The sequence below is a fragment of the Pezoporus occidentalis genome, unplaced genomic scaffold (assembly GCF_034315485.1).
Source record: "Pezoporus occidentalis ecotype Australia unplaced genomic scaffold, CSIRO_AGI_Poc_V1 ctg102, whole genome shotgun sequence".
Taxonomy (NCBI): Eukaryota; Metazoa; Chordata; class Aves; order Psittaciformes; family Psittacidae; genus Pezoporus; species Pezoporus occidentalis.
This window is the reverse complement of record NW_026912801.1, coordinates 720,296-747,502: the sequence shown is the minus strand read 5'-3', so window position 1 is coordinate 747,502 and position 27,207 is coordinate 720,296. Positions and strand designations below refer to the sequence as shown.

At 45.7% G+C, this 27,207-nt stretch overlaps 2 protein-coding genes across 5 annotated transcripts in view; one reads left to right on the top strand and one right to left on the bottom strand.

Annotated features, from left to right (window-relative positions):
• Window positions 1-1,235: 1,235 nt before the first annotated feature.
• On the bottom strand, window positions 1,236-9,977 carry TRAFD1 (TRAF-type zinc finger domain containing 1). Of its 4 annotated transcripts, XR_009964076.1 has the most exons (12): window positions 9,762-9,977; window positions 8,317-8,452; window positions 8,189-8,242; window positions 6,855-7,119; window positions 5,182-5,448; window positions 4,569-4,639; window positions 4,251-4,466; window positions 2,931-3,057; window positions 2,500-2,827; window positions 1,896-1,968; window positions 1,603-1,739; window positions 1,394-1,520 (listed from the first exon to the last, which is right to left on the bottom strand). XR_009964076.1 is itself a non-coding variant. In XM_062614903.1 (11 exons), exons 1-11 carry the CDS (start codon window positions 9,809-9,811, stop codon window positions 1,668-1,670), a joined length of 1,659 nt encoding a protein of 552 aa, XP_062470887.1. In that variant the 5' UTR covers window positions 9,812-9,977; the 3' UTR covers window positions 1,550-1,667. The 4 variants fall into 4 exon arrangements, 3 of the variants coding, with proteins under 3 accessions (XP_062470907.1, XP_062470887.1, XP_062470901.1); XM_062614903.1 differs by lacking the exon at window positions 1,394-1,520 and having other exon boundaries at window positions 1,550-1,739; XM_062614917.1 differs by lacking the exon at window positions 1,394-1,520 and having other exon boundaries at window positions 1,550-1,739; window positions 2,500-2,806.
• Window positions 9,978-10,040: 63 nt separating this feature from the next.
• NAA25 (N-alpha-acetyltransferase 25, NatB auxiliary subunit) overlaps window positions 10,041-27,207 on the top strand; it is a 28,376-nt gene continuing 11,209 nt past the window's right edge. Inside the window, exons 1-15 of the mRNA XM_062614869.1 lie at window positions 10,041-10,186; window positions 13,320-13,405; window positions 13,832-13,970; window positions 15,383-15,501; window positions 17,385-17,459; window positions 18,280-18,387; window positions 18,824-18,902; window positions 19,422-19,533; window positions 20,335-20,424; window positions 20,764-20,933; window positions 21,693-21,805; window positions 24,013-24,220; window positions 24,780-24,866; window positions 25,886-26,066; window positions 26,661-26,760. Coding sequence (XP_062470853.1) covers window positions 10,129-10,186; window positions 13,320-13,405; window positions 13,832-13,970; window positions 15,383-15,501; window positions 17,385-17,459; window positions 18,280-18,387; window positions 18,824-18,902; window positions 19,422-19,533; window positions 20,335-20,424; window positions 20,764-20,933; window positions 21,693-21,805; window positions 24,013-24,220; window positions 24,780-24,866; window positions 25,886-26,066; window positions 26,661-26,760 — 1,725 coding nt within the window. The 5' untranslated portion in view covers window positions 10,041-10,128. The remainder of the gene's footprint in view (window positions 10,187-13,319; window positions 13,406-13,831; window positions 13,971-15,382; window positions 15,502-17,384; window positions 17,460-18,279; window positions 18,388-18,823; window positions 18,903-19,421; window positions 19,534-20,334; window positions 20,425-20,763; window positions 20,934-21,692; window positions 21,806-24,012; window positions 24,221-24,779; window positions 24,867-25,885; window positions 26,067-26,660; window positions 26,761-27,207) is intronic.

Below are 27,207 nucleotides of genomic sequence, written 5' to 3'. Positions count from 1 at the left end.
ATTACAGTAATTATTTATGATGACAAATAACGAACTCTTGGTCGACGCCGTTTACACCACGAAGCTGCTGAGCCAGGACCAGCCCGCACGGACTTCAGTTCCTTCAGGAGCAGGGCGCCTGCGCTGGAGCTGAGCTGTGCTGGGGCAGGGCGGCTCCAGGGTTCTATGCTCCAAGGAAGGAAGCGCTGCAGCGGTTCGACTGTCGCTCAAATGGCCTTTTAATTAAAGCTTTTCTAATCATCATTACTTCCTCGTGCTTTAAATGAACTTGACATTGTCTGTAATAGGCTTGTTTGTCAAAGCGAAGATTGGTTTGTGATGATTATTATTATTTTTTAATATATATTCATTCAGAATGTAAAATTATCCATAAATAATGGCAAACTGCTGGAGCAGGGCCGTGGTTCCAGCTGGACGCGTGTCCACCTCGGTCCTGCACACGGCGTTAACCTGTTCAGTGCTCTTGGCCATGGAGTGTACACTGCATAAAGGTGATTCCTGCCCTCCCTTCGGCTGTCCTGTGTCCTTCTTTGGGGCTGGAGATCAGTAAAGATGATTAAAGAAACCCTCCACTGCTCGGGCTGCAGGTTCCCTGCTTTGAAATCCCACTTTCTGGGGTCAGGATGCTGTACTTGAATCAGAAATGGAAATGTCTTGCACCATCATGCTCGTTCATCTCTTTACCCACCCCAGAAGCCCTCTGCTGAGCCACAGTGGCTTTCCCCAGCGCTGCCACTGGGTTTAAATACCTTTATTCTGCTTTTGTTGTACAAATAAACCCTGAAGTTTGGTGGAAGCATCCACAAAATGGATGCTTCTTTAGTTTAGAAGCAGGATTCCCTCCAACCATTGTCACTCTTTGTGCTGTGGCCTCCGTGGCACTGCCAAGGCCTCCAGCACCAGATGAGTGATGGGCTCATTAGCCCTGTTCATGCCATCTGTGCTACCTGATTAATTAGGCTGATGCCCATGGTCATTATTTAAGACCTCCAGCTTTTCCATTACCTGTTCCCACAGCACAAGGGATGTGAACACCAGCAAGGACCTAACACAGGTAAGAACAGTGCAACGTGGATGGTCACACATCGCCTCAGAACAGATCACTGCTGCACAGGGTTTGGGGACAGCATCAGATAAAGTTTATTACAGGGAATTTAAAAAGCCTGGACTCTAACGGAGCAGGGGAAAGCGTTTGCAAAGACCCCACAGGCTTGGGGCTTGTCCTGTAACACCCAGAACCCATGGCCAGGCACCTCAGGCAGACACAAGACGGAGCATCAGGGGCTGGTGCAGGGGATGCAGTGAGCCAGCCTCTGGGCTTCCACCCCTGACCCCATTGTGCAGTGACAGCCAGAGCCTGCCCTCTAAAGGACCTGGTTGAGCTCCCAGCCTTGAACAGCAAAACCTCCTTCACTGGGTGGCACAATGAGCCCCCATGGAAACATAATGCAGGTGCTGCCCACGTTGCTGTCTTGGGGTGGGGTCCAGTGCAGAGCACAGCAGTAAAAGCCTATAATACACTGTCAAAAATACAGCTATATATATATATATATAAAACACTGCCTATAAAAATTTAAACTCATAGAAAGCCTTCAATGACACGGCCATAGAGGAGTTTACTTGCGCTCGGAGAAGTAAGTAGTAGAGGGTGCAGTAACTGTGTAGAGCTAAACGTGCTTCCCGTTGGTGGTGGGTCTCTGCTCCTCTGGCTGTCCACGTGCTGGGCTCTGGGCTTTGGCCTTGAGGAAAGGGGAGAAAACAAAGTAAAAATGCAGTTGTCAAAGAGCTCTTGGTCAGAAGCAGGTGGTGAAACCCTCGATGGAAGGGCTAAATGGTCCTGGTGCAGCCACCACGAGGGTAACAGCCAGGCCCTGCCCTCCCAGCCCCAGCCTCACCTTGGTGTTCCTGCACCTGAGGCTGCCTGGACGTTCCCATGCCCCAGGGCTCCTTCCTCCTCCGTTGCTGGCCCTGGAGGGTGAACAGGGACACATTCTGAGGCAGGGAAGCCTACCCCCAGCTGCAGGGCCCTCCCTGCAGGCAGACACAGGCCCCTCCCAGCAGGGACCCTCTGGAAGCCCTTCATGCTTTTGCACCCTGACTGGGCAGCAACAGAACCAGATCTTATGCAAAGAGCACTGAGGGAAGCAAAGCTGAGAGCATGGCGACAGATGAGGAAGCATTATCCTATGTGTTCTCCCAGTGACCAATTTCTCCATTCTGTGTTGATACAAAAGCTTGAGTTTGCTGTTTGCAACTCAGGCAAGCCCCAGCCCAGTTAAACTGAGTGAAACCCGTTCAGTCACAAGCAAATAAACAGGAAGGAATCCAGATTTGGACCATGGGGAAGTGAGGCTGAGGACGGGAGTGGGTTTGTCACTGTCAGCTGCAGCTCAGAATGCACCAGACCTAAGGTGGTGCCCCTACTTCCACTAGAGCGAAGCTTGCTCCTCCAGCACCACTGACCCCTTAAGGGCAGGCCTGAAATGGGAACGGTGGTACCTTGGCTGGCCTGGTGAAGCTCTGGAGATGCTGGATGTGAAGCCTTCTGAATGGCAGTTCTGAGCAGGTCTCACATGTGGTGTTTTCCCACCCGCAGGCTCGCCTGTGGCTCTGGTCCTCGGCCTCCCCTCATTGACAGACGCCTTCCTGGGCTTCCCTCTGGAGGCAGAAGCATCTCCAGCTCTCAGGGAAGAGGCCAGGGGTGCGTTCCTGGCGTGTGCCGCGCTACTCCGGGCTGTGGTCCCTCGTGCAGGACAGCTCAACTCCTGCTGCCCAAAGCCGCCTGTGCTCCAAGCAGAACCATCTCCTGGGAGGGCAAAATACAGCACTGAATCGGAACAGCAAACACAGCAAGAGACATTGAGCCTGAGACACGCGGTGCCCCTGCAGACGTAAAGGAGAGCACGGCTAAGCCTCTGTTCTGCCCTCACCTTGGGGCCGGGCCCGTTGCCGAGCCAGCTCTGCTGATCCTCTTCTCTCTCTGCTGGCCTGTGGAGAGGGCGGCTGCCAAGATGGGAAGCTGGTGGCAGGGCTGGCTGGGCGCAGGTCACAGTGGTGCTGGAGCAGAACACACATCTGAGTGTTTAAACGATAGCTCCAAAGACAAAAAGCAAGTTAAAAGCGCTTTCCAAGTACGCTGCCCACACAACTTCCCCTGCTGGCTGCACTTGTAAAGTCACAACTGAAATACACTGAGGAACAACAAAGTGAGAGGAGAGTCAAGGGACAGAGCAAAACCAGGAACTAGACAGGAAAACCCATCTGGTACCTTCGTCAGGTACCAGGAATCACTGCATGGAATGTAAAACTTTAAACATGGGGTGTCCTTTATGTGGTCTGCAAACAAACCCTATGGCTGCAACTCTGCTCCAGTCACTAAGAGTTAACAAGCAGCAGCAGCTGGTAGAGAAAACAGCTTTTGCATGTCCAGAGAGGTGAGGGGAAAAAAGAGCCTTCCAAGAGCCAACTGTAATAGGGAGTGGGTTTTAAATAAGCTTCATCAGCTCTCATTCCTATTAGTAGTGATTTTACTAAGCCCTAGGAGAAGAAAGGCCCAGAACAAGCAAACCAAACAGCTTCACTAGTTGTTAGTTAGGACTGTAAGAATGTGAGAGCTGTGTTTGCATCACTTGGCTGGAACAGGAGCAAATCCCAGAGGACTGACTCTTCCCTGCACCCCCCGGATCTGCTCTTCAGGTCTACAGCAGCACCTTGGTACCTGCTCAGTGTTCTGGGGCAGCAGTAACAGCTTCAGCAGTGCCGGGACCCGGTGTTCTTTCCACATGGGAAGTACCAGACAATGAGGAACTGGAACACTCTGCACCACCCATCACTTTCTCAACACACCCTGCGGCCGAGCCTCAGGTATGTTCACACCTTACCCACCCTCTTCTTCACATCTACCCTCCTAGATTTGCAGTCTGTACTCTCTACTTCCTTCCCCAGGTTACACACTTGTGCTCCTCTCCCACCTGAGCTGATTCATACATCCTGGTTTCAACATCACTTCTATGTTCAAATCAAACATTTATATTGTGCAATTTCAGGGCCTTCTGTTTAGTTTTGAGCTTTCAGAACAATAGTTATTTTTCAGTGAGAGCCTCAGCACAGCCCAACATTTTAGCTGGGACCCAAGAGGCTTTGTTTAGGAAGATTTGACACGGGATGGTTACATGCCACAACAAGGACTTGCCACAGTCCTTGAACAACTGGATGTGACACAACAGATCAAGCTCTGGCTAGTTTAGTACCTGATGATGGAAGAGTGTCTCCTCTTCCAGCTGGATGCCACAAAACTCACAGGGAATGATAATGTCTTCCTCTGCCTGCACAGCTTGGGGCTGGGATGAGGAGAGAGACCCAAAGCCTTTGGACCCACCAGCACGCAGACCATCGTATTCCCATGGATTCGGAGAAGAACTTCTTTTACTGAACGAGGCAAAGGCACTTGCTGGGTTACAACCTGTCTGTATGCAAGGAACATGGCAAGATTAGCTCTCCTGCTGAGCACAGGTTGACTTGAAAAGCCATGCTCTGCAAAGACCCCTAGATCCAAGAAAGTACCAAACCTGGTGAAGAATCAGGTCCTCAGCAGGGTAGAGCTCCTCACAAAACTCACACGGCAACATGATGATCTCATCTGCAAAGGAACAGTTATACCCTCAACCATGGGGCAGTCTGATGCAGCTGGACTGACTTACCCTCAAAATCCCTAAGCAGCAGACCCCTGGCTCTAACACCAGGGCAGCAACTGGAGCAAACATTATGGAAACACTCTGGTCCCACTCGCTGAATTCCACATGAGCAAATTCACATCACTCAGAATGAGAACAATGTTTTGGGGTCAAAGATCTATCAAATAGTCTTGTAAAAAAGCCTATTACTGCCTTTAATAAACCCTTTAGTACTATTTCTTCTTTCAGCACAAGCTGGCACTTCAGGCCTCCCTCAAGTCCTCCCTTCATGTTTATCACCTACTCAGTTGTTATGAAGCTCCCGCCACATACCAAGGTCAGAGATTCACTACAGCTTTGATTTCTTCCTCCCCTGCTGTCTTGCTTTAGAGGGACTCTCAAAGAGGCTAATTCTGCATTTTAAGTCTCTGACATTCCCAGTCCAGGAATCCTCTCTTTCCTTCTCCCTCCCCTCAAACTTTAAGGGAACAACAGCGTTTATACTTACTTTTACTGATGTTTGACATGCTAGAAGGCACGAAAGAGTCACAGAAGGTATCCAACTCGTCTCTATCGTTACGATAGGCAGATGACACAGACTCTCTGGTGTAGCAGTTTTCCCAGAAGTCACTGGGAATTTCAGCTGCAGTGTTCTTGTGCTGATGATCCTCATTCTGGAGGCTGAGAGCCAAGGCGTAGTCTAAGTCAGGGTTCCACCCCTCGTCTAGTGCAGAATGGGCACTTTCACTTCTCCCCAACTGCTCCAGTTCATTCCCTTCAAAAGACGAGTTTGAGAGAACATTAAGCCAGCAACAAGCAGCACCCTCCTGGACACCAGAAGAGCTCAACCAGGAGGGTTTCACATGTGCACACTCAGAGTTCAGCACTCAAAGCCTGTATCAGATTCAGGAGGAAGGTGATGAACAGTCAACGTACTTCTGTTTGTAATAAGCCAAAAGGAGAAACAGAAGGAAGTTGTTCCTCTTACTCCAAAAGCTTGAACTTAAGCTTCTTGGGAGCCTTACAGAGTCGCTGAGGAACCTTCTGGGACCTACACTGTGAACAAGGTCCAACCCACAGCCTGTAGTCTCATCCCTTTTACAAGGCTGAAACACTTTTTTCAGTATCTCAAGGAGAAAACAAATTCCTTTTACTGACATGACCCTTGACAACAGTGGGGATTAAACACATCCAGAAGAAAACCATAATGTGGTTTCTGGTAGGAAAGCCCCACTGAAAAGGAAACCAGGCCCAAGGCTCAGCCGATGATGCCTAAGGACACGCTCAGTGCTCCTCACCCATGCTGGCCTATTTCAAGTCTCTCTGGTATTTCATTTGTACTGATTATGTGAGAATTTTAAATACAGCTCCCACATGCATAAAAATATCCCCTGTGAACACTCTTTAGCAGTTATTGTAAGCAGCCTACAGGCTACAGCTCCACAGATTATTCAGCTTTATTAGTCAAGCCCAGAAGTTATTTCTACAAGCTGAGCAAAGACTGTAAGTTAGGACTCTGCACTGTGAAACCCTCCACGTGGCCCACAGCAGAACATGAATTCAGCTCCTGGAAAAGCTGGGTCTGAAGTGTGATGCAAGTGGAGGGAAGAGATTAGAGGCTTAGGAAAGGGCAGAGGCATTGATAATCGTCTCAGTGATGGCCAAACAGGATGTTCCTGCTGACATGTGCTCTACTACACATGGGAACCCACGTCCAGCTCTTACCTACCCACAACTGAAGGAAAGAGCAGTGCAGCTGCTCAATGAAAATGGACAGAATTTGCAGTGAGCAAACAACTCCAACTTCATTTTTAAGCTAGACACCTAGAGACAAAAGAACAGGCAGTGAACTGGGCTTTCACCCCGGGTACCTCAGAGTCCTGCATCCAGCTGGCTTACACCTTTGTAGATCTATTCCCTGGCAGAACAGCCCCACAGTGCCTCTGGAGCTTCCATGATCCCCTGTTCTCACAGAACGCAATTACAAGACCTTACACTTGGATCAAGTGGCAAATGTCACATTAGAAGCCAGTTATTGCTCTTCTCTCCACCTTACCTCCCTTTTGCTTTCTTTTTACGGCTGAAATAGTTCTGCTAATGTCCCCAAGGGTTTTCTCTCCTACAGAGCTGCTATAAATGTGCTTTTCTGGGGCATTCTCCACAAGGGCCCAGGGTAGTTACCTGATCCGAGTTGCCTTCTGACATCTTGAAGGGCACGCAAAACTACAGCCTCATCCTCAAAGCGAGCCACTCCTCTCACTTGCTTCACCTCTTGCCCACAGACTCGAGGATGCTCTTGGAGATCTTTCACCATGATGTTACGACCGCATCCTCCACAAAGCTCAGTCCTGGCCCCACAGTAAACTTCATGGTCCAGCAGCTCCTTGAACGTAAGCTGTATATCACAGTACTGGCAGAGGGCAGGACGCAGAGGGCACGCTGACGCCTGGGAATAGAACAGAGGGATTATTTTTCACCTACAGAAGGCAGAGGTGAAGGGAGCTTCTCAGTTTGCTTAGGAGCTGAGTGCTCCATTGTTTCTTTAGCCAGCCCCAAAGCTAGGCTGAAGAACAGCCTGGAAAAAGATAGGACGTGAGAAATGGAAGAAAAATGTGTTGTGTAACCTGTGAAGTCATAAAGGTGCCAAGTGAAGCACTCCCAATACTCAGATGGGGTTTTGTTAACCTGTATAGCTTAGACAGCAGATTCACATTGTGCTTTTTGAAGTTACAATCCTGAACTTGTTACAGATACAGACTTGAAATCACATTTCATTTAGCACTGCTAAAAACATGTCAGTGCCTGTTCTGTTAAGGAAGAGATTTACAGCTCATTTGCTACTCAACAAGAATTGCTGGCCTATGTTCTTTACCCTACTGAGTGACAAGTAAGTGCTAAGTTGCCCTTCAAAAGGGGTTAAACATGGATTAAATACACGTCATAATTGCAGATGCTGCAATAATGCATCATCATTTGCTTTACAAACAAAACTAAAAGCACTACACACAAGCGTGCAGGATAAACTGCTTGCAAGGTTTAACTGGACTTATCCTTTTCTCCTCACAGGATTGCCTGTGACAGCAGCCAGCAGCATCCAGAACCTCAGAAATCCCACTGTGTCCTAGTCTAGTTCATTTTACATGATTTCATTTGATGAGTTATTAAAACTCCCATAATGAGTGCAGCAGAGTCAGAACAGTGTGATGTTGAAGGAATGGGAAAAGTCAAGTTGATGATGTTCTGTACTTCTGAATTAGCATTTTTCATCTTGACTGTTGATAAGGACAAAATCACCAACTATCACGGGTACCCCTTTGATAGGAAGACTTGAGCAGGTTCCACCACTTTCAGGCAGTTGCCAATCACCTTCTGTCAGAGGGTTTGAATTTAGAAAGCACAGGTCAATAAAATGGATTCCAACCACAGGTTGGAAGCCAGGTCTGGGCTCTAGAATCAGAGCTTGGAAACACCATAGAGTACCCCTCCAAGTGTCTAATAATATCAAGTCCACCAACCTCATGATCCTTCAGGAGACTGTTTTCTATCTTCATCCTGCACTTGCAGGTAACCTACAATAAACAAAACCTCGTTAGATTAATTGCCCCAGAAGTCAGCAATGTCAGAGGAGACACCCGTTTCTCACCTGCACGTGCTCGGACTCAATGTGGTTCTTCATTTCGGACTTCGGGATGGATTCGCTGCAGTAGCAGCATACTTCAAGATTTCTGCTACAGTGGATTTCATGGATGATGAAATTAACAGCAGGGATGTCCTTTTTGCTGTGAGAAAGTCACAGAGGTCACTTTGCAGAAAATACACTGATAATAATAGTCCCAGGCAGTTTTTCATAAGGAGAATAAAATCCTAAGAAAGCTTTCTATGAATTCATGGTTTAGAGAGATGGGTAACTAAAAAGAAAGGCAAGCCCAGCCAGGCCTCAGTGCTCCTTTATAGTGGGATATTAGCATGAAAAAGTCACAACTTTCACACCGCATGAAGATAAAATCAAAGTGGATTCATTTCCTTGTGTGAAAGGCAATTTTTGAATCATAAACAAGCCATTGCCAGGTTTAAGTGAATGAACTAATCTGGGAAGATAAAAAGTTTCTTCCTGAAATAACCTGGCTATGAGGCTGAACAGAGCTCTGCTTGGAGAATATGAATATCAGATCCTGTCAGGCCAGATCTGCTCAGTGAAGGAGCAGTAACTGCATTTACTCCATGGTCAAAGTTTCCCAACTCATTTCTAAGACACATATTTTCCTATCTTGAGGAGGATGCACGGCTTACAAACACAAAGGGTACAAAAAGAACCGAGGCACTGGGAGCTTTGTTCTTATTCCTGCCTCAAGCAGGGAAGCAGCATTTCCAGATGGATCTATCCTCTATCCTCTCCCCCCAAAGAAATCAGCCTTCAAAACACCATCATTAACTTTATAACCTATTCCTCAGTGCCTTCCGTATCACAAAGGAAGGTCATTACAAGCCTTCTGTAATGAACAAACGTTCCGTTCTCTCCCTTGTCAGATCCCAAGCAGCCAATGCCCTGGCAAAGCAACAAAGCGCAACAGCAGTGGCTCAGCTGCACAAAGTGGCTGCTTGCAAACCAACTCCCCCGATGCTGCAAGAAACTTGTTCGGTTTCTGGTATCTCTGAGGGAAAAAATAAGTGAGTTTCTATAGCTGCTTCTGTTCCAGATGCACTCCCGAGGTTTCAGCGTTATCAGTGAATGCATTACCGACATCGGAGCCGCTGCGGAGGGAACTGTTATCAAAGAGAAACAAGGCCACGGCGATATGTTCCTACTGACTCTATTTGTACATCAGCGCCTGAGCCGTGGGGCTGCCGAAGGAAAACTTGGATTCACAAATCCACATCTTCATTTCTATCCGAACGCTCTGGTTCGGATCCTGTGGTTGCTGTTCAATAAAGGCTGGGCACATCACAAGGCACAGTAAAGCCCAAACCCCCACCGTTTCCAGAGGATCATACGCTCACGGCTCGCCCGCCCGTCCCAGTGTCCCACAGCGCTTGGAGGGAGCCCACGGCGGCACGGAGCCGCCACCAGCGCTCGGTTTCGTTTCTTACCAGTTCCCGCAGAGCCGCGTTTCCGCCTCGGTAACCGCCGCGATGGCCATTTTGTGCCCGGGGGCCGCAGGCCAGGGCCCCCCTTCCCTCAGCCCCTCACGGCGGGCAGGGCGCTCCCGGGGCCCGGGCCGCGGGCTCCCTCCCCTCAGGCGAAGCGCGGGCTGGGGCTCCCCCGCCCTGGGCACGGCGGGGTGGGACTGGGACTGTGACTCGCACACCCGGCCCGGCCCCGCTCCGCTCCCTTCCCGCAGCTCCCCGGGCTCCCGACACCGGGCCCGGCCCCGCCCCGTGCTTCCAACCGGCCCCTTCACCCCCGCCCCGGGCCGGCCCGGCCGGCGGCTGCGCACTGCGGTTCTGCGCTCTCATCATGGCGGCGCGGGGCCATGTGCAGGACCCCAACGACCGGCGCCTGCGGCCCATCTACGGTACGGACCCCGCGAGCCCCCGGCCCGGCTCCCGGCCCTGCCGCCGCGGCATCGCGGTGCTGCCCCGACCCGTCCGGCGGCCCCTGGATGCGGCGCGGAGGGGCCCGGCCCGGTCCGGCGAGCGCTCGCTGGCTGCTCCGGCGGGCCCCGCCGCCCGCCCGCCTCTCCCGCTCCATCCCCGGCGCCGGGGCAGCGCGCTCGGGGGGTGGCGGGGAGCGCGGCCCCAGTCCCGGCTGCTCCCTCCGGAGGAGCCTCTTTTCCGCCGTGGGGGTGCGGGTCGGTCCCGGCTCCCACCCGGGGCTGGAAGGGGGAGTTCGGGGGCACCCGGGGTCCGTCCCCGCTGCGCGTCTTCCTGCGGGCAGCGGAGCTTCCTTCAAGGGGATCCCCATCCGGACACCCCCCCCCACGGGTCCGGGGTGATGCGCGGAGGGGCAGTACCCATGGGGAGGGGGGTTTCTGCGCCTCTTTCAGTCAATGCAGCTCTGGTCGGCGTTTGTTTCTTGCTGCGGAGAAGTTGGAAAAGGGTTAGTTCGTAAAAGGAGCAGGGGCAGTCGCGGGTACCTTAAAGTTGTGTTTTGAAGTGCTGTGGCACAGGTTAATTACGGTGTTATGGAAGTTAATTGGGAGACAAGAGCGAAGTAGTTAGAAGGTGGTCTTGTTAAGAAACCTCCTGTATTAAGCTTTCCCCAGTATTTCCAAGGGTATTACATGTAATTGGGGTTGCTTAAGAGACTGGAGGCAAGCTTGGCTCTGTGTATGCAAATATAGGGAAAGAGAGGAGAAAAAGACTTCCCCAGGCTACAGTGTCGTTTATTCTCTAGAACTGAGGATTGGACAGAGATATAGGAGGATGTTCTCAACTTCTTTCAACATTAGAAGAAAATAACTCTTCCTCTGAAGGTGGAGAGCTGCCCTCATTTGGGATGCTTCAGGAATGTCCTATGCTGTGAGAATATTGCGGTTATAGACTTGCGTTCGTGATGGTTCCAGTGAGGTGGAGGGGGATAGTTGTGTTTGGTTAAAAGAGTAAACGTGCAGCGGTCTTAAAATTCATCTAATCATGAGTGCAGGAGTGTGGTTTGTCTGTATGTAACAGATTTAAGAGTTTTCCTTAGTTTTCTGTACATGCCATTGTTAGTAACGTGATTCTTTGTGTTGTAACCTGTGTGACATCTTTAAGCTGCCTTAAAAGAAAAAACTTGGTGAACTCAACCGACATTAAAGCAGATGATGCTGAGATGTATTTCACTGTATTCCTTTCAGAGGCAGCTTTGAAAGAGCTTTCTGCTAGTTCTAGAAAGGATTATCTGCAGTGTAAGGTTGGCATCCAGGCTTTAGTGCTGCAGAACCCAAAACAAAGTGTGTGTCCTCAAGAGGGAAATACAAGACTTCACAGAAGTCACAACCTGGAGGTGTGCAGCGTGAGGCTGAAGGTCTGATTCTTGACTTAAAGCGGTGTTGTGGGTTTGCACCATGTGCGTGGTTGCTCAGGTTTCCTCGACAGCTATGTTTATCTTCCATCCTGTTCTCCCTTCACCTGGAGGTTCATTCACATGTTGCCTTTCCAGCCACTGAACATCTTCACCTCCAGACTTGCAACTAATGTAGGCTGAAGTTGCTTTCCCTTTCCCTTGAATTCCTTTGGAAGTTGCCAGTACTTTGGCTTCCAACAAACTTACTTGTTGTTAGCAAAATACAGTCTCTTTATTCTGCTGCAGTTTAGAGAAGTTTGTGGTTTATTTGATTTACCTTAGACGGCTGAAGTGGAGATGTTATCAGTGCAGTTGTTAAACAATCCAAGACAGGCAGTGCAGCGTGTGTGAGCATAATTTGTGTGTGAGCTGTGCAACACAGATCCTTAAATCACAAAGTCTCTGCTGGTGCATGAAGACATGACCAGAACCTTGTATTCCATGGGTTTGGACCCTTTTCCCTGAGAAATCCCTGCTTAAGTTTTGATGTTGAAGGTGATGCACAGGCTTTTTCAAGTTAAAACAGCCATCTAACCCATGGATAGTCACTGTCTTACAGCATCAAACTATATTTCATGCTGCAGCATTTTGTTTTGGTTGGTGTGGGCAGGCTGCCTTGTTTGAGGTTTTGTCTGCATGGTCTCAGGAGCCCAATTAGCTCCACATTAAATCTGCAGCACTTACTCGGCCGTGGAAGCAAATGTTGAAGCTGCTGGCTATAAATCTCATCAGTATAGATTCACACTTTGTGCCATATCCTAGGAATTACTAAGGTCACCTCGGTAAAAGAGTTTTTTTCATAATGAGAACTACAGACTTGATGAGAAAAAGATGTCAGTGTAATTTCAGTTAACTGGTGTTGGCTCTGTTCAGTTTGGTGGGGAGAGGCCAGGACGATGCGAGCAGACCCTTCCCTGTTGGCACCTCAGGTGCAGCTAAGCTTTTTCTGGTAGGTTTTGGTTAGGTTTTGAGGAAGGGGAGGCATATAGGGCTCATGTTCTAATCTAAAACTACTTGTACGGTGACGTGATGATGTGCTCAGTGGTGAACACTGAGCTGAATACAGGAGAAAATAGACTTGAGGCTGGGGTTTGGGGTTTCTGCAGCTGAAGCTTTACTTGACATTGGGATCTCCCCCAGGAAATAAAACCATTCTGGTGAAAGATAGTGATGCTCTGTTAGGGGACACATTGGCTCTGCCTGAGGTGTGAATCTTGTGGACAAGTAGGTTTACTCACTTAATGCTTTGATAGATGTTGAGTGCTTAGTTTCCAACCTGCTGCCTGTTAAAAGTCATTGAAAGTCTCCCAAAGGCACACCAAATGAATTCCAGCTTCGGCTGAAGCCAAGAGGCTCAGCATCATTGCTAGCAAAGAGCTGTTGCTGCAGAACCCATTCTATTATGTCTCTTTTGTTGTTGTAATGATCTGTGTGGAGTAATTACAAAAGCTTGTTTGTTTGACTGACTAAAACTGGTACAGCAGATGAATACTTCATCTACAAAGTGACATGTTTCCTGAATGTTAGGCTTAGTAGTAATTGTACAAGGGAAATGGGGTTTGCACTACTGGCCTGCAGCACATACTCCACAGTAAAATTGGAGGTAGCTTTCCAGAATGGTCTTTGTGTTCTGGTGTAATGCTGTGTATGTTCTTCTGCAGATTATCTGGACAATGGCAATAATAAAATGGCAATCCAGCAAGCAGATAAGCTGCTCAAAAAACACAAGGATCTTCACTGTGCAAAGGTAAGTGTGACTGTGGTGCAGACCTCCTTTGGTGAGCAGAGCTCTGAGGCGTGATGCTGTCCGGGATCTTCCAGAGACCAGCGTGTTTCCTGAGCCCTCAGGAACATCTGGGGCTGTTCTCCTCCACACCATACCATGTAGGCAGCTCTGGTCAGTTTTCAGTCTGCAGGCTGGGAGAGCTGAGTGGTGGCTGATGCCTTAGAGCAGCCTGCCTGTCTGTTAAAGAAATGGAAAGCCACACTATTGATACAGCTTGCATTTGGAAGTTTTCTTCAATGCCATATGGATTAGAAGCCTAATAAAACCTGAAGGTCTGGAGAAGTAATGAGGTGGTTGGGCAAAGCTTCTCCCCACCAGGAATGAGAGGGTTTTCACTGGTAACTGCCAACTGTGCTCCTAACAGCTGCCTCTCCCTTGTGTTGATAGGTTCTGAAGGCAATTGGCTTGCAGAGGACTGGCAAGCAGGATGAAGCGTATGCTCTGGCACAAGAAGTGGCAGCACTTGAGCCCACAGATGATAATTCCTTGCAGGCCCTCACCATCCTTTACCGGGAGATGCACAGACGTAAGCTTTCTCCTTTCCCTCTCTTAAAAATCAGAATTATTTATATGCTTCTAAAAGTATGTCACCCACAGTTTCATGGGAAACGTGCAAAGTCTGGGATTTGTGTTAGGATACTCGGGATTTAAAGGATGCCTGTTATAAATGCCTCTAAGGCTCCAGTGATGATATAGCAAAGAACCTTGTTTAGGCTTCTCATTAACACTACTGTGTACATAGTTCCTAAATGAATGACATGGTAATAACAATCCATCACTATCAGCCTGTGAGTTCACTTTTTAATGAAAGCCACTGGAATTTGTTGTCTGTATACGTAGCAGAGATAACAAATCACACAGGCTTTTTTTGAACCTTATGTACTGCTTATCTACAGCTCTAAACAGTTGTTTATGGCAGCTTCTTGTGGTTCTTGCTGGTGGTAGTAACCTTTGTAGTTGAATCGCTGGAGCAATGGCAATGGGGTGAAACAACTTCTTTAGAAATGGCTGTTGGATATCAGTCTGCAGTACAGCAGTTGCTCATGCTTTCCTAGCTTCTTTCTATGTGTGTAGGTATATGTAGAGTTGAAGCATCATTTCTTGAATAATGTGAAATGTTTCCTCTGTACGTGTGATTTCAATATAAAGATGTCAAAAGCCTTTTGGTGATTCTAAACTTGCATAAAGTTTAAGCTCGGATTTCTAACTTTTAGGTTTATAACTCAGAAAGGAAGTAGTGGGTGTCAGGCACTTCCACTTTCAGTCCTGCAAGAAAATTGTGATTAGATGGCTTATGTATGTGTGTTGAGGATATGTAAAATGTGTGAAAGACATTAGTTTTTGAATACTACGCTGAGATATGATTGTAGAAGAAAAACAACTCTGGAAGGATGAAAATGTCAAAGTTTTGTGTATTACAATACCATAAGAACTTAGTCATGACAGAGCTATTATTAAAATATACTATTAAAAAGTATTTTACTTGTTAAGAGTGCTAAAATAGGCAACTGGGAAATAACAGGATATGACTAACATAAGTAAACCTGTGATAAGAGTAACTGATTTGATATTAGGTTCTGAAAATGTTCTGTGTTTAGGCACAGAATTCATGTGGAGCAGTCATTCTGCCAGGAGCAGCATCTTAATTCAGTTTAATGCTCCAAAATAGATTCACTTCCTTAAGAAAAAGACTTCAGTGCTTCTGAGCCGTTCAGTTGTTTCTGTTAACTCTGGTTTGAGGTTGGTTTGTTTGGGTTTTGTGAGCCCTTTCCTCCTTTGCCTGATGTATGTAGTGTTTGGGGTCTTGGGAGGGAGAGCCATTTTTGTGGTTGATGGGTGTAATTACAGTTCAGAGTATCACTGATATTATCTTTAGGTAGCTGTGCTTTAAAATTACTCCCAAATTTGTCTTAACTCGAGCATTTGGGTTTGGTTTAGCGGAACTGGTAACCAAACTTTATGAGGCAGCTGTAAAGAAGGTTCCCAACAGTGAAGAGTATCACTCCCACCTCTTCATGGCCTACGCCAGGGTTGGTGAATACAAGAAGATGCAACAGGTATGATCAACAGTTTGTGTTCTGGTCATTTTAAGGTGTCTTCTTCTGTATATGTTAATCACAAGTCATCTTCCAGAAAGCTCAGCTGGGTTAATGCAAAGGTTAGACTCTCTTATTTTTTACTGAAAGGCTTAAAATACTGTTATTTGAGGGGTGGCTTATCTGAAGACAAATGACTTCTTTTCCTTGTGTGGGTTAGGACAAAAGTTGTGCCTTTTGTGTGTGTAGTCTGATAGAAAATCTTGGTTATTTTGGGGAGGTTTTTATCGGTCTGTCTTAAACAGGCCAGTGGTTACATATGAGCAGTGTATTATAAAGGAATTCTGGAGTAGATAGAAAAAGATGTGGCTAGATCTTCTGATCCATATTTCAGACACGATTTACTCCTTAGTTTTACGTTTGGGAAGAGGAATGTTGCTCATGCTCTTACCTCTGTAGTCTAATATCTAACTAGGCTTGTATTGGTTGTAATTCAGTGAAGGCAAATTAAAAAGCACTTCCTTGAAGCACATCTCAGCTGGCAGAACAGCGTCATGCTGGTTAGTTTTGTTTTCATACCTTTCAAATTAGGTGCCTAGAGAATGCTTATAAATGGAAGATTGTTTTCAAACCATGTGTGTTCACTCTTCTGCATAAGAAAGCACAGAGAGCTGAGTAAATAAGTCCTAAACTCCCTCTTGTTCCCACTGTGTTAAGGTGACTTGAATTTTTGTGCAAATAACTAGAGGAATGTATTGAGCAGAAGTGTTACCTTCCATTGTAGCCCAGCTTGCATGCTGTTTGAGTTCAAGCTGTAGGTGGAAGCTAAGTTATTAATGTACATAGAATGACAAGCCTCGTAACACAATATAAATTTCAGAGATGGGACTATGTTAATTGTGCTCCTGTCTACAACCACAAGTGGAAAAAATGCCCGTCTTACACAGATAAATAACAATATTTAACATTTATATGATCTGCTGTATGTTTAAAATGTCATATAAACATGTATCTAGTTAAGTTATCCAGACACTGGCAGAGTAGGATGTCCCAGACTGGCCTGTGCACTTAACTGAAGGACTTAGAGATGCAAACAATGTGTGGATGCTGACTTATCAGAGAGTGAAAATAAACCTTAGTGTCGTAGGGTATTTCATTTGAAAGGACTGGAAAATGCAGTCTGTAGTCAGGAGATAGGCACACAAGTCCGTCTGTGTTAGTGTACTGTATTACATGTAGTTTCTCAAACTTAATACAGATTTTATATAGGTAAAAGTGTTGTTCCTCATTATATACAGGCACTGAAATTTGTGAAAAAAATGTGTGAATAAGTCTATATTAGGCTAGGAAATCTTTAGTTCTTTGGCTCTGCTTTGATGCATCCAAGCTTTCAGCTCAACCTTTGCTTTTAACCACAGCTTTGCATGTACAGGTGACCTCATGTTTCAGGTATCTGAGTATGCGTATGTATGACATGAGCATTAAGGGTCTGTTGCTTACATGAGGGAGGCGTGTGGTTTGCTGTGCCTTTTAGCACTGAGTGAACATTCTAGTGCAAATCAGCACTGGAAATAGCCCCTTCCTAAAGAGTAAGTTTTCTGCTTCCTCATGTAGATACCACTTCTAATTAAAGCTGGCATCTGTTTAGGCAGTCGTACATGCACATGCTCATTGCTGTTCCCTGTCAGACCTACACAGAGTACTTCAAAACGTTTTCACCCTGTTTCCTTCTTTAGCAAAGTGTGTTAGGATGGAAGGGCTCACAGGCTGACAAAAGTCCTCCCATGTAGTTGCTAGTTCTGTGTTGTCTCCTGCCATCATTGCTGCTTAACTTGTGTTTGTCATGAGAGCTTGTGAAAAGAGATGTTTCGGGAATGATGAACATTTTGCCTTATATTTTTCAGGCTGGAATGGCACTTTATAAGATTGTACCCAAAAATCCTTACTATTTTTGGTCTGTGATGAGCCTGATTATGCAGGTGTGTACAGAATTGCAAATGAGTTGACTTTTCCTGCAGGTGCAAATATAGAAAAGTTCTGAGTGGAAATATTGGGGATTATTTGAAGTAAAATGTGTGGTTGAGTGTATCTGTATGATGCTGGGAGAAGGGCTGAGCCCTCCTCAAGTAGCACTATTGATGTGGTCCAAAATGAATGCTGTAGTGTTTTAATAAAGCAACATGACTGGTCTGCCTTACCGCATTTATGTAACTTGAATTCTCCTCTCTCTGGACTGTCTTTAGTTAGCTCATGAATAGCACCTCAGATATCTGCAGCTCCTGAGTCAGAACTGTTCCTCTCCAACTAGGTTACAAAGGCTCTAGGAGGAAAGAAATGAGAGCTCTGAGCTTAGCATCTCTTTAAGACTGCAGAGGGTCTGCAGGAATAGACAGCAGATTGGCTGTGCTGCTGCTGGTGACAGCAGATCTGGGCACTGTTCAGACAGCCCAGAAGTGTTGGCCAAATACAAAATAAGCATGGGGGCATTCAACACCTTCTCTAAACCACCATGGAATGGAAAACAATGCTGTGTTCTTGCTGTATGTTACCTGCCATGGGTATTGTGTGCCTGGATGCATAAGTGTGGACAGTGAAATCAAGAGTAAGGTTTTCTGTGTGTCAGTAGTTTTAGGGCTGCCTTCTAACAGAGGCAGATGGCAGCTCTGAGTGTGTGGGGTTGGGAGAGGGGAACTGGAGCACCTGGGTGGGTTTTTTTCCTCTTTTAATGTGGAAAACGCAATGGGAAAGGTACAACCCACAAAGCTGCTGAGCTGGTCCAATAACTCTTCTCTTCTTCAGTCTATTTCAGCCCAGGATGAAAACCTCTCAAAGACAATGTTTTTACCACTAGCTGAGAGAATGGTGGAGAAGATGGTGAAGGAGGATAAGATTGAAGCTGAGGCTGAAGTAAGGCTTGCAGATACTTTCAGGTTGATTTGGACATTACTGAGGGAATGCACTGTTAAAAGGAGTTGATTATTGTAACAGTTTTCCAAGATAACAATCAGTAGTTTTCTGGAAGTCAATGTGAATGTAGTGGGACAGAAGGAGCAGGAGGTTGAGAGGGATTTGGAATCATGTGGCCAAGGAAGTATTTTGGCACTTGATTTGACTGATGAAGTATTTGATTTTGCTCCCTGGGAGGCCCCAGGAGAAACTTCAGGACCAAGAATGGAAAAAGACCTAAATTCCTGAATGCTCCACCCTCTGGGATGCTAAAGATAGCTTTGCAGGCCTGGCTATCTCCTCTTCTAATGACAGGAACACAAGCCCCTTTATTTCTTGGCACACCTGAGTCTTATTTTACTAGCAAATTTCATTGCAGTCTAATCTTTCTTTTAAGGTCGAGCTGTACTACATGATCCTGGAACGTTTGGAGAAGTATAAGGAAGCCTTAGATGTTGTGAGAGGAAAACTGGGAGGTAACTTATTCTGTCCATTAATCATCAGACTTGTGTGGAGGGCACAGCAAGTTCTCCTTTGCTTCAGGCTTGTCCACTGCCCAAAAAAAGTAAGAAAGCTGTAAGAAGCCTGACTCTTGGCATCAGTTTCAAACATTGATGCAAACTGTGGAGGTGCTCTTGTGCAGGCTGGTTTTACCCACCTGATTATGGTATTCTAAGTGTTATTTGCTGATGAACTTAGCAGCAGTGTGCTTAACAGTAGTAGATTGATAGCATATTCGTTTGTAGCTGCCATCTTCCAAAGAGGTTGCTAATATCTTACCTTTTTGAGGGTTTTCTGGTGATTAAAATGCACTTGCAGTTTTAAGGAATTGGGATGTAAAAGCTTCCATAGGAGATTTGTCCTTTCTGTCCTCTGAGGGCCTCTCTTTTACACTTACAGATTTGCATCCTGGGCTATAATAAGAAGCTTTCTGCAGAAAGTAGAGAAGGAAATGCATTGATTAAATCAAACTTGCCCTTCTGTTTTTAATGTAGAGAAGCTGACAAGTGAGCTCCAAAGCCGTGAGAACAAGTGTATGGCAATGTACAAGAAGCTGTGTAGGTGGCCAGAGTGCAACGCGCTGTCGAGAAGGCTGCTGCTGAAAAAGTGAGATTATATTTCTATTCCAAAAACATGGGAGAAAAAATTCCTGCCTGGCTGTGAATTGCCTTGTTCAGTGGGTTTGTAAAGGGTGGTTAAACCGGGAGAACATCGCAGGATCTCAAAGCATTTCCAAATGTTTGCAGAAGGATGGAATGTTAAAGGATGTGGTGACAGGGAGGGTCAGTTGCTTCTTTTTGAAGGCTGACTTTAGCAACATGTTAATGCAGTCAAACTGTGTTTACCTCTTTGTTTCTAACGTCTGTACTGCTGGTGCAGCTCTGTCTTTCATGGTGGGAAAGGAAGAGAGCTGCATTTACATTTAATTTTCTGGAACCTCATTTCTCTCACTTGGCCAGACTTCATCCTGGGAAATGCTTTGAGCAGATGCATCGGGAAGGAGCATACTGATATGAATGAATCTGTCTCTTGGAACTGTCAAGAGAGATGCATTGTTTGCTTTTTGTATTTAGTTGTGAGTTAAACACAGAAGAGAAATTTTTGCCTTAGCATTTTGGGGATATTAATGTGCTCTGATTGGAATATGAATGTTAAGAGGAGAGTTTGTAGCTAGCCTCAGTTCTGTGTTGAAATTGCTTCCTTTAATACGCTTCAAGAATTCAGGATGAAGATGGCTCATAAGATGCGAGACCTTTTTGAGGAGAAATGGTTCTTTTACAGTTGTTTTTTCTTATTATGAATATGGCTATTCCTTAAATCCAGCTTTTGCAAGGAATGCAGTTTTAGCAGTGAGTTACTGTTTTGGCAATTCCCTAAACTTTGTCCTGTGCCTGATGTTTGTTTCAGCTCAGATGATTGGCAGTTTTATATAACTTACTTTGATTCGGTGTTTCAACTCATTGATGAATCCTGGACACCTCCACCAGAAGAAGAGCAGTAAGTTGACAGCTTTACTGTTGGTTTGGTTTCCCTTTGTGCCACAGTGAATTGTTTCCATTCATATATTCAGCACCACACTGTCTGTGTCTTTTGGATGACTTCTTGACATCAGACCCTAAGTGATGTGTCCTTCCTACTCTGTGTTGGATACTGGCAATAGTTTATTGGAAAGCACTGTTTAAATAGTGGTTTGTACTCTACAAAACTCTTCCAGTGCTTGCTTTCCTGGTGATAAGTTAAAGAATCCATCATGCCAGATTTCCTTAAGAGGAATGTGCTGAACACGTGTTGTCAGTGGGGAAAATCAAAGAACCTTTTGTCTCTTTACCTGCACAGCTCTTTGGAAGGAGAGGTACACTATTCTATAGAGCAAGCTGTGAAATTCATAGAAGAGAGGATAACAGAAGAATCTAAGAGCTCTCGGCCTCTTCGGGGACCATATTTAGCTAAACTGGAGCTGATCAGACGTTTGCGGTACAGAGGTTGTAATGATGAGTATAAACTAGGTAAGAGCCACTTAAGTGGGTGGTGAATTGATCTTTTGGAGAGAACACAAACTCAGAACAAGCTCTTTGCTAAATCACTGAGTTAAATACAATTTCTGTTACGGAAATGCATGTGCTGTTGTTCGTATGTAGAGTTTTGAAAGCATTAGAAGATGAGCTTTGAAGAAGGGCAGGTAGTTTCCAACTACTCCAGGTCTTGTAGAAGCAAGCAGGGGACCTTTCTAAAGGGCTTTTCTAAAGAGCACACAGTCACTGATATGGCAATGAAAAGCTCATTCCTGCTGCACTGCTTTTGTAGAAAGCCCTGCTGTCACGCTGTGGTCTCAAGGTAGTTTTTCAGTTCAACTTTTTGGCAGTAGCACCAGGTTTTCCTTTTTGAAAACGCTGCATTAAAAAATCACATTTAGGGAATTGGTAAAGGACAGAATGTGATTAGAGCCACATCTGTGCTGCTTACTACTTCCTTTTGTATTTCCATCCAGCAATAAGTTGCTGTTAGATAAGCAGAGGCCTGCTATGCTGAGCTCTTATCTGCCAGAGTAGCTTGAATGAAGCTCTTGGGGTTTCTTTTCGTGTGTCCTTGGTTACCAAAGACATTGAGCCTCTCAAAATCTGCAGTAGTGCAGTTCTCTTATCTAATCACTATGTACTCTCAAAGAGGGGGGGGAAAGGCATTAACAGAGTTTTCTCATGTTCAGTGATGTTACTGATTCACCTTTTAACACAGCATATTAAAAAGGTGAACTGGCTTTTTCCTAGGAGATCCAGAAGAACTAATGTTCCAATACTTCAGAAAATTTGGGGACAAACCCTGCTGTTTTACTGATCTCAAAGTATTTGTGGATCTCCTCCCATCCAGCCAATACACAAAGGTAAGGAAAGCTAAAGAAGTGGTGGCAGGAACTGCAGTGCTTGTTTGTGCTGTGATCCCTTTATCTTAAAGTACCTGTGGTTCATATTCAGAGACCTGAAACATCAATTTTTTTACCTTCTTTTGAGATTCAGAGAACTCTTTGCAATGTAGAAAATACAATGAACATCTGAATACACTGAGCAATTTCATTCCAAGGAGTTCTACTGGAGACTAAAAGCTGAGTTTGATCCTGCAGGTTCTCTGACCTAATGTCATATTCATTTGGCCTTTTTATTATCCTTCGAAGGTGTCAGGGTGCTTTGGGGTGGTCTTGGTTGAATTCTCATATCTTGTAGTGAAAAGCTCTCTAGGAATTGCAGTTCAGTTGATGAGCTGCCTGATAAACTCATTTTAAATGAGTAATCTCTCATCACCTTTTGTTTATAGATCACAACTTACAAACTGGAGTAATGTAACACTACAGAAAGCCCATCCTGGTCATCCCTCTGGGTTCTCTTTGCTGTGTGCTGTAACTTGTTTTACAGAGACATCCTCCTCTTTCCCATCCCATCCATCACTTGTTTTTCCCGTTAAAGTTACATGTTTAATGGGAAAAATCTGCTCCCTCATCCATGCAGACAGGGTCTCACAGAGATGTTTTGGTTCTGCTGCAGTGCTAAAGAGTGGACACCTTGATACTGATCAAGGGGTGACCCAGAGACCTGTGGCAGCTTTTCCAGAACCTCTTTGTGCAGAAGCCTATTTGTGCAGAGTCATGAGCAGCTCTTTGAGTGACTTCAGTCATTGGGAATCCTGCCACTCACCCCATTGTTTTTCTGAGCCATTATGTGAAGTTACTAGAGCTGGGGAGGGCTGGACACAGAATCCTGGATCAGCCAGAGGCGGCTGATAAAATGGAAATGGAATGTAGATAGTGGTGGTGTTTATCTTAGTTTATTAGAATACTTTTCACTGCTAGTGAGAATGGTAGTCCCTGTATGTATGGGTTGCTGATGCTGTTTTGTGTTAAAAGGTGTGGTTTTACCCCACTGGCAAGAGATGTGGTCAGAAGGACATTTAACTTGTAGTTCTGGAAATGGTGATGCCATTGCAAGGTAGTCCTGAAGTACTGAATAGATTTAATCCTAATTTTCCAAGATACAAATCCTAAACCTGGAGGAAAGAGGGAAATTATCCCTAAAAGCTGAGGCAGCAGTTTTGTCACAGTGCTCATAAAACCATGACTTTGAATAAATGCTCTAAAATGTTCTGATTGGCCTTAAACCTGCTGCTGATTTAGTGAATATGTCATCTTGTGTCATACTGAGAATATGGGGATCTTGCAAGGCCACTAGGCACACCAGATGTTGCAGTGATTATTTCTGGACTATCAGTCTTGATTTCCTAGAGGCATAAATTGGAGCATGTGGCCCAGTGATTTGTTTGACCTTGCTCAGCTTGGCAGAATCTCAAACTGAAAAGATCTGTCAGCACAGTCTACGTTAAAGGCTATGGGGAAAACTGGAATTTGTTGCATGGTGCCTGGTGCTCCTCCTAGCTAGCTTTTTTTGTCATGCTTTTTTCTTCAGGCATCCGTTCGATGCCGTTCTTGTGTTTCAGTAAAGCTGAATTCATTGGCTTTAACTCAGTTTGAAGTCTGTAAACACTGTTGGATTTTAGGGCAATGTCCAGCACTGGCTCTGTGTTGTGAGAACTGTCCTGCCTCCCATTAACATTGTAAACAAGGAGAGGCTGCTTTTCCTACAAGTGAATTCAAACCAGAAGTCGTGAATCAAAGCTGACCTCACTGGGGCCAGCGCACAACTTCAGAGCTGAGAGAAAATGTAGCAGCTCATAGAAACCCACCATTCCCTGGAAGTGTGCTGGGAAGCCGTTCAGTAACTCATTATTTTAATTGCATATGTTATTACTGAGAGTGTTAACAGGTGCTTGAACTCCCTCGTGTGTCAGTGGATTGGATAGTTGCCTGGGATTTATTTTTTCCCCTCCATCTGTTTGATGAAATGCCCTAAAAGCTACTGAATGCAGCCAGAACTGTGTGCTCAGCACCTTTCAAATTATATATAAATAAAAAGCATTGAAGCCAGCTCTTTAGCCATGAATTCAGTGTGATGGCGGGGTTGATGCTGACAGTTCCACCTTGATTTAAGGGAGGAAGTGGTGCCCAGCTGCCCTGCAGACTCACCAGCAGTGTTTCTCTTCCAGTTCATCAGCCAGTTGCTGGCAGTAATCCCTCTATCAGCAGCAGCAGAGGGTGAACTCGCACTGCCGAGTGACATCAAGGCCCTGCAGCAGCACTTGTGTGTGGTGCAGCTCTCCAGGTTGCTCGGTATCTATCACGCCATGGAGAAGAAGCAGAAGCTGGCTGTGGTGCAGGAGTTGATGTTGAGATACCGCCATGGACTGGAGTTTGGTGAGGAAAAGCTTGCAGCTGATGTTGCCGTTCACTGCAGAGCTTTTTCATGGGGATGGAGCAGCACAAACGCTGGTGGCACTGGTTGTGCTGCTTGATAATGCTTTGCTTTCTCCTGTATGATTCTACCCTTGGGACAACCTGAATTATCTTTTTCCTTTAATTGTTTTACTTTCTAGTCACATGTCTTAAAGATGAGACACTGCTGGGTCGTTCAGGGGGTACATTTGTATCTATGCAAAGCTGCCTGTGCCTTTAAGCAAAGCCAGCCTTAACCATTGGTGTACATAGGACAAATACACCCCCAAGGATATTGTAAATCTTGCAGCTACAGGAGTGTCTTTTCTTCTTCCAGCAGATGTCAACATGTGAAGTGGCCCAAAGTCCACTCATGTGATGAGCAAATGCATTATGTGTGTAGAGTTGTCTAAGTTTTTAAGACAGCTCTGGATTTTATATGTTAAACTGTGGTTATCTGCCATTTGGTAACGCTGACAGTGTGAGAAGCACCTGACAGCACGGTCAGTAATTCAAGGGGAACTTTCTTCTTTCTTTTTAGGGAAGTCTTGTTTGAAAACTGAATTGCAGTTCTCAGACTATTACTGCCTGCTTGCAGTTCACCTGCTGCTTGACCTGTGGCTGGAAGGTATGTTCCTAAAAGTGTGACTTGCTTAATCCCACCCTGGATGGCTGTTGACAGGGAGGCTGTCCCCCCGTGGCCAATGTGTACCTGGTAGGGCTTGTTTAGGCCTGTAGTTTTGTGGGTTTTTCCCTCAATACAAGGTATTTCAGGAGTCCCTCTATCAGATTGGTGTTTGATGTGAATCTCACTGACCTCTAAAGGGATTTAATTATTCAGATTAATTCATATAAGCCCTGGCAGAGCCTTGACTCCTGTAGCTCAGTGCTGGCTGTCTTCAGAAGCTTGTTCCGAGTTTCCCATGTAGGGAATGTTTTCTCTGCCTTTGCACAGCTTATGCTGACAGCTCCTTTTTGGAATTGAAGGTGTTTTGAGAGCATTTCTTTCCCTCCCTGACATACTTTGTCTTTTGGATCCCTTGCTTCTAGACCTCCTGCTGGGACCTGTTGCCCTGTGTTGAGTACTCCTGTACTCCATGTCTGCTTTGCCTGTTAGTCTCTCAGTCCCACAGTCAGTCTCCAGTGGTGGCTGTCCATGGGCACTGTTTGTATTCCCATCCTTCAATGTAGTTTTCATTTATGCTTTTCTTTCCTGAGCAAGATTTAGTCTTTAACCTGAGTAAATCCATGGTCAGGTTCCTGGCAGGCTACCAGTGGAGTGTTGAGTTCCTGGCTCTGTGCTTCTCTCTTGCATGATGCTTAGGAGTGCTCTGTATGTATAGGATAGAAATCCTGAACAGTCCAGGATTCATCAGAGAAGGTCCCTTAATGTAGTGAGCTCATGTGTGAGGGCTGTACTCTGCAGAGATATGAGCTAGATATTCCCTGTGAAGTTATTCCTCCACCTTTCCCTCTGAGAGCAGCTGTAGTGTGTTATGTTCAAGGGCAGCAGTGTGGCTGATGAATGCCATCTGCATGTTTAAATGCATTATGAGAGGAGTGTAACGTAAGGAAGCTTCAATGCCAAAGTGAATGGTGCTCTGTTCAGTGCCTCTCTCATCATTCCTGTTTTGTCTTTGTCACCAGGTGAAGAGACAGCTGTGTGGCAGTGCCTGACCCTTTTAGAAGAAGGGTTATCTCATAGTCCTTCTAATGCTCAGTTTAAATTGCTGCTCATTCGAATCTACTGCAGGCTTGGTGCATTTGAACCCGTTGCAGAGCTCTATTCCAGCCTTGATGCGAAGCACATACAGCACGACACCATCGGGTGGGTAGTATATACTGAGAATAATTGGTGATGGTGACCCTCCAGTGATCACTCCTGAGATCTGCAGTTTCCTTTGCTCCCCAAAGTTAGCACATCATAGATTTTCATACAGTGTGCTGTAAAAGTGTGTTGGAATTTTGAGAGATACATCTACTGTATACACTCCCCTTCTTGTGGAGGATCTTTCCTGTGTGGTTCTGATCGGGTTTGGGTTTTCAGAGTATTAACTAGGGGGTATATGAAAGAAGCTTGTGAAATTTATGTCTCAGTGCCAGTCATAGCTTGGTGTTCCGGCTTGTGTTACTGCTCAGCAGAGCTTGGGGATGCTAGTGAAAGCAAACACATGAAATGGCCTTGCCTTGCTTAGTGTGGTGTGGGTATCTACGTCAAGCTCTTGCACATTTAAGGCGGGTGGAGGAACTCTGAACCCCCACATACTGGTTTTCAAAGCCTGAATTTTAACCTGAGCGTTAATATCTCTGTTACATCTCCGGACTGTGCATTAAAGCTGGGCTCTGCAGAGCTGTGTTTGAAGTTCAGGTTTCCCCAGGGCTGTGTGCGCTGGTGTTTGACTTGTGCTGTGTTGTGTTGCAGCTACCTTCTGACGCGCTATGCAGAGGCACTGGGCCACTACGCTGCTGCATCCCAATCCTGCAATTTTGCACTCAGGTTTTTCCACTCCAACCAGAAAGATGTAAGTTGAAAGAAACCTGTGTCCTTTAGCAGAGCAGTGTGTCAAGATGCCTTACAGAAGCCTCATGTAAGGGCTTACAGAAATGTAGTGGTTGGTAACAAGATAACAAAGAGGAATAATATATGTGCAACTTTGTAGTAAAGGTTGCCTCAACTTGTGTTTCTTGTTACAAGGATTTGTAACTTACTGTTACATGGGGCTTCGCTTTAGCTTGCTATTTCTAAAAGCCAGTCTTAATACTCCTCACAAAAAAAACCCAGATCTGATGACTTTTAAATGAATGGATTGTGATTTTATGCAATAATTGAAGTGAAATGTCATGTGGCAAATAAGTCCTGGTGTTACAGCTCTTTGAAAAGGCATACAGCAGCCAGGGATAGTGGGTGAAGGTGGTTGTGGCATACGTATGAATCCTTTATGTTTCAGTCACTGAAGCTGCATGTTCTA